The sequence below is a fragment of the Centropristis striata genome, chromosome 20 (genome assembly GCF_030273125.1).
Source record: "Centropristis striata isolate RG_2023a ecotype Rhode Island chromosome 20, C.striata_1.0, whole genome shotgun sequence".
NCBI classification, from domain to species: Eukaryota; Metazoa; Chordata; class Actinopteri; order Perciformes; family Serranidae; genus Centropristis; species Centropristis striata.
In genome coordinates this window covers 29,984,406-29,994,101 of record NC_081536.1, presented here as the reverse complement: position 1 = coordinate 29,994,101, position 9,696 = coordinate 29,984,406, and the positions used below count along the sequence as shown (strand labels likewise).

At 39.6% G+C, this 9,696-nt stretch overlaps 1 protein-coding gene across 1 annotated transcript; it reads right to left on the bottom strand.

Moving 5' to 3' along the window:
• Positions 1 to 2,123: 2,123 nt before the first annotated feature.
• LOC131993956 (major histocompatibility complex class I-related gene protein-like) lies at positions 2,124 to 8,426 on the bottom strand. Its single transcript, XM_059360033.1, has 7 exons — positions 8,246 to 8,426; positions 6,581 to 6,847; positions 5,565 to 5,843; positions 3,490 to 3,819; positions 3,214 to 3,318; positions 2,463 to 2,480; positions 2,124 to 2,325 (listed from the first exon to the last, which is right to left on the bottom strand). The coding sequence occupies exons 1-7, from the start codon at positions 8,424 to 8,426 to the stop codon at positions 2,285 to 2,287; spliced, it is 1,221 nt and encodes a 406-aa protein (XP_059216016.1). The 3' UTR covers positions 2,124 to 2,284.
• Positions 8,427 to 9,696: the final 1,270 nt, after the last annotated feature.

Sequence of the window (9,696 nt, the reverse complement as noted above, 5' to 3'; positions counted from 1 at the left end):
AGAGGTGATGTGCTAAAGAAAATGCTAATGCTATTAAGACAGACACAAGGACAGTGTGAGACAGCTGCTTGAGCATGTCAGACAATTCATAACATTGAATCAAGGAGGATAAATCTGTCTATTTAATGTAGCCTCATTAACTTCAACCTTTATTATGAATTAATTTGAGTGTCTTGAGTTGCTTTAGAGAGTAGTATTTATTGAACTCTACATTTTGTACAAGTATGTTTAGACCAGAGCCCTTTTCCAGATCACATTCAGTTTGTTAGATCTATATAATACAGTTAGATCCATATGTTGAGTTATAAAATGTGAGTACATGAAACACAGTAATTGGCCCCCTAAAAAAATCCTTGCAGCTTCATAACTTGCCACCAACTGAATAATCAGTATTATTACATAAAAAAAACGTTTTTACTCCTGTGACGATTTCAACCACTTGGATCCTTTTGTTTGGAGCCCAGAGAGTGTAAACACACTGCAGCTGACCAGCAAATAAAGACAAAAGATTAAACTCTTTGACATCTCATCAGAAACACACAGGCTTCTTCATCATGTCAGGAGGGGGCCAACCGGCTTAAAGGACCTATACATTTTATTTATATTTTATAGTTTTAAGCAGAAAAGGCAGAATTAAGGCCTCTATTCAGGTGATGCTAATTGCAACTCAAATATCAGATGCAGAGAATAAAGTGGACAAACTTGAAAACCAAACATGACATTTCCTACTAAAACATAGTTGACACCTCTCCATTCATTTAATCAAATACACAATAGAAAAATAAAAAAATCTGTACAAAATTAATAAAAAGGAAGTGCAGATGAATCAGAAAACAGTCACTTAACAACAAATCTATATAAAACCAGTATCCCTGGTCATAGGAAACACTCATATACTGTAATATGTTCTTTACAGCAGGGCTGGACTGGGACCAAAAATCAGCCCTGGCATTTTTGCCTTGACCGGCCCACCACAACAAATGCAAGATAATAGGCCTGCAGGGAAAAAATGAAAGAACACACAGTACTGTAAAAGTACAGTGGAAACTCCATGCTCACTTTAAAATGGTGTTCTATTAATGCTCAAGAAACAAATGTTTACATATCTAAAAAGAACCCTTTGGGTGAGCAAATTAGCCTGCAGATACAGAAATCTCCTACTAGCAAATTTAACACTGTCACACTAAAATCATAACCTTCATGTCCAACTGCTCGTCTGTTTATCACCTCCAGATCAATCAACAACTGATCAAGCTAGCACAGACAACAGCAAATCAGCTTCAAACACTGACAGAACTGACCAACATGAAATTATGACAACAAGGCACTAGAATGTTAAACTGGTAACAACAGCTAGCCTAGCATGTCAATGAAGTTTCAACCAATTAAGTCATTAAGTTAAAGTCCATAACTGTTAAACTTCATTAAAAGTTCAGACGTGCCAAACATAGTGGAGGCAGCAGAAACTTCCCTCTCTTCCTGCTCTTGCCCTCTGGCTGCGTGCGCACCTGTTACTGACACCGTCTATACACGAAACATTGATGATGTAGCAAACAAACTACACTGTGTTCAAAAAGTTAGCAAGCTAACAAAATAAAGTTATTAACCTGACTTCATGATATTTGAGCCAGGCAGAGAAATATTTATCGCTTTTACCGCATGTTGCCGGGTGCTGCCATCTTTCCACCTCTCTCTCATAGACTCCTACAGGTTAATTCCTCCATCATCACCTGACGGCGCTGTGCTGAGTCAGCTCCAGCTGCCGCAGCACCAAACATTTCAGATAGTTTAGCGCATTTTTCAGCATCTGCCTGAAGGGCTTGTTGTTTGTTTTCTCTTAATATCTCCACTACTTCTATGCGTTTCTTTTACATTTTTATTTTCTGGCTGTGCCTGATTGACTGATTGATTGATTGACAGCCGATGGGCCCAAGGAGGCGGGCTCTCGGCCCTCCCTCTACCTGATTTTATTGACCATTGGCCAATGAGACACATAACTGGCTGATTGACAGCAGAGGGGGCCTTTGCCTTCGGCCCTCCCTCTACCTGTTTTATTTGCCATTGGGCAATCAGTCAACCAAAAAATAAATTAAAAAAAATATATTTTTTTTTGTTTTTTTGTTTTTTCAAGTCGTTCGGCCCAAAAGTCTTGCCGGACCACCGGGCATTTCTCTGCTGTTAGATTCTTGCAGCTTGTTGAACTGGAGGTGTCAGTACTTCTCTCAACATTTTCTCTTCTGTTGACCCACATGACATCACAGTGTGCAGGGCGATGTGTCTGCCATCATGTTTCTGGATTCAGTTTCTCAGCGAGCTCGACAGGAGCTGTAAGGTCAGAAACAGACTGCTAGTCATGGCAAGACCTTTTAATTAGTAGAGCTGACTAGTAGTGACTCAGTCACTCAGGAAATGGTTATTTAAGATATTTTGACATACTACAAATAAAAACAAGTTCTACTTACGGGGTTGAGGGCGATTGGCTGAAAGGAAAAATCAAATAATAAATTCACTTTTCACAGTTAACATGCCAAAAGATCTTTTGTTCTCATTCTTTCATATAAAGTGATAATTAAATCCCATTTCCTTTTAACATCCCTGTAGTGTGTGTATTATTCTGTAGATATGTTTTACTGTTACTGGTGGCTGCTTCAGATGTTGGTGAACTAATAAATGTCCATATTTTTAAGAACAAACTTAAGACTTATCTTTTTAATCTGGCTTTTACTTGAACCATTTTTAAATGTTTTTCTGCTCATCTATTAGTATATATCTTTTTTTATCATGCTTTATGTTTTAATTGTTTTTTTTATTTTTTATCTAGCTTATTTACTTTTTATTATTGTTATTATTATTATTATTATTATTATTATTATTATTATTTGCTTTTGTTTTTATTTTATCTTACCTTATCTTACTTTATTTTTATTTATTTTATATAATTAATTTCCAACCTTCCTCCAGTGTTTCCTCACTGCTCCACGTTGAGATGGAGCTTCCTCAGTTTGTGCTTTGTTTATAACAGGATGGGTGGATGGTGGGTGTTTGCTTGTTTCTATGTTTTATTATTATTATTTAGTTTTATTATTTATGTGAAGCACTTTGTGTTACATTTCTCTTGAATGAAAAGTGCTATACAAATAAAGTCTGATTGACTGATTGATTGAAATGTTGCTTCAGATAACAGCATCAGCTCAGCTCCTCTGAGTCTCTCACCTTTCTTCTTTTTGTAAACCACAAATCCAACAGCAGCAACGACGACGGCAGCAACAACAACAACCACTGCAGCAGTAATGTGGGGGGTCCTGTTACTGGGCTCCTCTGCTCAGAAAAACAAAAACATGAAATATCACGATTGTGCTGTTTCCATAGAGGTACAGGATTTTTATTTATCAGTGAAAAGTGAGTAAAATGTTACATGAGCACAAACTGAGAGCGGGTTAAACAAGGTGGCAAAAGAATATGCAACATTAAACAAAAAAATCAACTCACCATTGCCAGTTCTAAATACAGTTTCAACCCAGTTGGTCCTGATCACTGCTTTGTCCAGTCTGGTGACACTGTCCTCCTTCACACCAGAGAACTGAAACACACACTCGTACCTGGTCCAGTCTTCAGGTGTGACTGATGAAAGGTTCAGGTCAACAGTCATCTGGAAGGATCCATCAGGGTTGGGGAGGATCTCTCCGAGGTCCACGTCCTCATGAAGCTCCTCTCCATCTTTCCTCCAGAACATCATGGCTCTGCCAGGGTAGAAACCTGTAGTGTGGCAGCTGACCGGAGAGGAGGGAGTCTTCTGGAGGAGAGACACTGAGGGAAGGTCTGCAGAGGAGAGAGAGTTTATTGCTATATATATTAATAGGCTGGTATGTTTGGTGTTTAAAAGCAAGCATTTAGTCAGGCTAAGTGCACTGCACGGTGTGCCGGCGCTCTTTTTCCGTAGCCCATAGGGGACTGACAGACCTGAAACAACATGCTTCCAGTACTGCGGTTACGCCATCTGCACTTTAAATTTTAGTGCGCAATTACATTGCACTTTACGGTAGCCCGTCTGTGAGCTGCATCACTCCATTCCGCCATTCAATTGTATTCATGCTGCTCCAATAAAACAAGTACATCAAATTGTTAACAGCAAACTCCAGTGCATTCTTGAAGACCAGGTCCCCATGTGTTCATGACATGAATTTCATGCCTTTTTACTGAACCAATTTGGAATTATGGAATGCCATAATCTTCCAAAATGGCCATTTAATTGCATACATGCTGCATTTTAAAAGCCAACAAAAAGAGTAAATCATAATTTGATTTAATTCGACAATTTGATTTTGATTTGATTTATCAGAAAACTCCACTACATCTTTGAAGAACCTAATTGTTATTTTGTATTAAAGTGAATAATTTGTTTCCCATGTATTCATGTCATGCAATAATATGCATCTAATTTAATTCAGGTTTGAGTCAAATCATTAAAAAATTATTTCACTCACAAAAATGGGGCTAAAAAATTTCACCACGCCAGGATGGGTGAAGGCAATCGGGTTGGCCGGCCCTGCCAATGAGGTCTCCCTAATTTATTTTTCAGGGAGTTGGCAACCCTAGTCTCCGCCCTCTCTACAAGTCCTATAATAACAACTGCAGACTACATGTCTGTGCTGCTCATCTTGATCACTATGGACGGCCGCCCAATACATTCTTTTTAACACTGAACATAAGATGTTAATGTTGGACATTGTTGTCGCTAGCTCGCCTGTATCAATCACACTGCAACTAAAAAAATGAAATAAAAGAATGATACACGTTTTAGTTGGTCGCTCTCAACTGCACAGAAATTGGTTTTGGTCTTGCTAGCCCGCTAACGTTAGCACGCTATCAATCACTCGCTAACGTTAGCGTGCTAGCTTTCCCATATCAATCACATTGCTGTTAAACAAATCAAATAAATGAATGATATGTGTTTCAGTTGATCTCTTAGCGATTCAAGACCAGCAAAGAGTTGGTGCCGCTGTGGAACCAGTTTTCAAGGCCGGGAGCCGGTTCTTTGGCTGTGGAACAGCAAAGAACCGTTTGCAATTGGGCACTGGCCGGGAACCGGCTCTGTTCGAAAAGGGGGTTAAATGGTCACAACATTACTTAATGGAGAGGAAATATAAAAAATAAAGATGTGTGACCTAAATCTGTATTCATTATTATCACTGCTTTATAAATATTGGACCCAAGTAGATACAGCTGTGTTGTAATAAGCTTTAAACATATGTATTTCATGTATATGGTAAATGGTAAATGGAGTGCACTTATATAGTGCTTTTATCCAAAGCGCTTTACACTACACACTGCGCTCATTCACACGTTCACACACACATTCATACTGGTGGCAGAGGCTACCAGGGCACACTGATGCCACCTGCCACCATTGGGAATTCATTTATTAATTTTTCTTACTTTTACACTCCAAAGCAAGCTTAATGGGTTAATAATCTCATTTAAGTGAAAGGGAAAGTAAAAGAGATGAAGAAAGGTGTGAGAAAAAGTATGTTTACTATAAAGTTACACAGAAGAGATGTATTTACCTGTTCTCTTGAGATCACTCTGTCCATACTTTAAATATTTCTTCAGCCACATTGGACAAATATTGTCAAGATAGTTCTTCCAACGGACGTTGTTATCTTTATTTTTGTCCCATTCCTCTTTAATGATTTGAGCCCGTGGGTTTAGAGCGATCCATGTCTCTGTCTCCATGTCAAATGATATAAAGTCCTCTCCGTTATAAGCGTGCAGGTTATAACCATCTACCTTTTCAGTCTCATCATCCCATTCACAGCCCGCAATCTGCTGGTTGATGTGAACACCTGAGAGAGAGAGAGAGAGAGAGAGAGAGAGACTGCAGTCAGGTCCCAGCATAGTCAGCTGATTCTACAACTTTAACAGAGATAGACTGATAATCAGACTAAATTAGTCCTGGTTATTACTGAATGACACATTCAGTTTTTACAAGATCTCCAACTTAAACTTAAATGAATAATTCCTTGGTCAATACCACCCAAAACAACCCAGATGAGCATTTCTCTGTTCACAGAACAGAGTGGAGCATTCTAAAAATAGCACACATCAGACATATATGGTTCAGGGTTTGAAAAAAAAAAAGATGCAGTTTCTGCGAATTGAAGCTACAAAATTAAACAAACAAAAAAAAAAACTACAGTAGAAGGAAACTCACGCCATGCCCTACCTCACAATGTGACAAAAGTGAAAAACAATTCATGTATCCGCCCCGTAATTAGAAACTGCTCCCAAAACATTTCTTGGCCCAGAGGCCTACTACACCCTCTCACCAAGTTTCATTACATCAGATGCTGACACAGATACACAAACAAACAACCGAACTGAAACTTACCCTTGTTGGAGGTAATTAATTATTAATAAGTCATCTGCTTTAGAATACCATGAGTTTAAACTGTAACAGAATACATTTACTTATATTTTATATTTATAATATGTCACTTGCATTCCACGAGGTACTCCCCCACCCTGGTCATCATTAGGTTTCTTTAAAAGCAAATAAGTAAAAACACATTTATCAACTTACCTCCACTTTCATTTGAGTGCAGCTTGAAAGGGTCAGTTTCAGCTTTGAAGAGCTGGTGATAGTCCATGGCCTGTAGAATCCTGCTGTTCCAGTACTCTGGGTCATCTTTGATTAATTTTCTTACCCAAGCTTGTCTATGTTCATATGTTTTCATATTGCTGTCATGGTAGGCAACAATCACCTTATCAACGTTTGTGCTGACCACATAATCTGGGAAGTCTGGGACTCCCGAAGATAGCATGAAGTAATACACCAGGGAATGTTTTGCTGTAGAACAAACAGGAGTTAGGAAATGTTAAATGTAAATCTATTTATTTTTTTCAGTCACCATAGGCCTATTAGACAGAACATAATAGCAATATTCCTATTTCTTTTATAGAATGTGTTCCTAGGAATGAATATGATGTTGTGCAGATGCAGTTAAAAAGAACTCCAGGAGTGTTTTCCTGCATAACAAACAAGGTTTGGATTCCCATATTCAATATTGTCACACTCATTATAAATATGATGTAAGATGCAGTGAAACTTATCTCTTACCAAGTTGAGGTAAAAGTAAAAGTAAATCATGGGTGTGTTCTTAAAATAAAATGCAGAGCTCAGTATGAAGTGAGGTAAAGATTTAAAATGTGATCTTACCAGGAGATGAAACTTGACAGAAGAAAAGCAAAAAAAGTAACTTTCTCATCTTGTTGTGATAAAGACGTGTTGGTAAAGTGCTGAGCTGGTTCAGCTGCTTCGTCTTTCATTCTTCTTACTCTTAGAGGGAGGTGTCTCTGATCTAAGGGGAGTTGGGCGGATGGTGCAGAAGTTGAGAAACTTGTTTCACTCCTGTGAATATCAATGTATCTATTTAATCCTTCCTGACTGCCAGAGGCGGTGCATGAGCACTGAATGACTTCGTCTCGCGCATGCGCAGGTTGAGTACTTAGTACCCTGATGACCCTGGACAGGCAATATCTTCCGTGTGGTCAGAGGATTTGTTCCTTTTTTCTTCTCGCTGTTGCAGGTATTCTACAGTCATAGTATTGACTCAGTAAGAGTAGTAAGCTATGACTGTGGCAGGCTGTCCTTGGGGACATGTGTCACCAGCAGTGGTCTGCTCCATGTGAGCGTGTTAGAGCTAGAGACTGTACAGCTAGCACTCAGGCACTTTCTCCCATACTTGATAGGGAGGCATGTGCTTGTTGGGATGGACAACATCTCAACTGTCTCCCACAGAAACCACTAAGGGGACACCAGGTCCGCATGGTTGCTTCAGGGGACCTGGGACCTTCTAATCTAGCAGCTCTCCGCCTAGCCAACCTGAGTGAATGTATCTTCCATGGAGGCAGAATGAAGTAGCGGACTCTCTTTGCAGATGCAGCCGATGGCTGGCTCCCCTCTGAAGGTGTGCATAACCACCATTTCGTCTAGCCACGTCTTTGACTCCCGTTGTGCCGCTGGTGCAGGCAGAGCTGAAATGGTTGGCAGCAGAGACAGCCCTCCTCCTCGCCATCACTTCAGTGAAGCATGTTGGGGGGGCTTCATGCCTTATCAGTCACTAGTTCATGTCTGAGGTGGAACTTTGATGGTTCAGGGGTAACCTTATGGCCCAATACCTGCATAAGGGTTCTGTTCTGAGCTCGCAACTTAATCGGCCTATGTAGCTGGTGCGGTTTGACCCACCTGACGGCGAAGGGGACGATGCATTGTGGCTGTTGTGTCCTGTGCGGAGTCTGAGGGCGTACGTGGATGGTACCACGAGCATATAGCAGCCAGTCGGACCAGCTTTTTGTATGTCATGGTGGTCTGAAGAAAGGTCACGCACTCGCCAAACAGCGTTTGTCTCACTGGATCTCTGACGCATCTACTACGCATATAAGCCATTGGTCAGCCCCTGCCATGTCTCCTGGGTGAGATGCCCCTGTGTCCCGCCCTGAGAGAGTTTCCCTTGGAGGCCATATATATGTACTGCAGCTTCATGGGCGTCGCCAAACACCTATGCCAAATTTTATCAAGTAATTATTGCTGCTCCTCACCCACTGGGCGTGATCCTCCTACCAAATTCTTCTGCACTTAATGAGGTATGCACTTGGGATTCCCCATGACTCTGTTGATATGGGTCATCCAGTGCTTATGCGTTGAGTACATTGCTTTAAATGAGGAATACAATGTAACTTTAGCAGCTGAAGCTTCAAATGTTGCTGAAAATGAAAAAGGATAAAAATGTGTAATTCAATTATGAAAATTCTGCAGTTAAACTCAAAGAGGAGAATAATATGCTGACATTGGGTTTAAACTACAACAATAAATTACGTTAATATTTGTTCCTGCAAAATAAATATTTAAAATGTAGGCTTATTATTAAACACATTTATTCATTATTTTTACTGTAACATTTTGCACAATGATCTACATTATATGTCAGCATGTATATACAGAAAGTATTGCATATCTATCTATAAAAAGCAAGAAGCATCTGTGTGTGTGTGTGTGTGTGTGTGTGTGTGTGTGTGTGTGTGTGTGTGTCTAGGGCATATCTCACTGGCCGTTAGTCAGACTGACCTGAGATTTCGTATGTGGCTTGCGCATGGAACGAAGGTGTGCATCCTCGATTTTGTTTGTTTTGTTTTGAGTTGCAGAAGTTGTAGTTTGGCATGTAATGTACGAATACGTACTTCCCACTGGCACTGCACTAGTTTAATAATAACACACTGCACCCATGAGATAAAAACAATAAAATCAGAGAGGTGTGGTTGAGTTTTGGTTTCCATCTTGAAAGGAATTTCCCAAACCAATTAGTTGATTTTGTTGGGCCAGGTGTGTTGGAAACGTTAAACAGGTTTTATTACACTGTTGGCAATGACATCAGTTTTAAATCACATTTGAATTAACTGCAGTTTTGGTTTCTGTTCTGATGCTGACTAATACAAATAATTACAGGGTAGAAAGTAAGAAATAATTTCTAATGGAGGATATATGATAAGTTACGATAGGAAAGACCAAGGGATCATGCAGGCTTATTAATGAATCATTAAATAATAATTGGTTCATCTGTGAATTGATTACATTTTCTGAGTCATATGAGTTTATGAGTCATTCTTGATTATAAACAAGCCTCCACCTCACTGACCTCC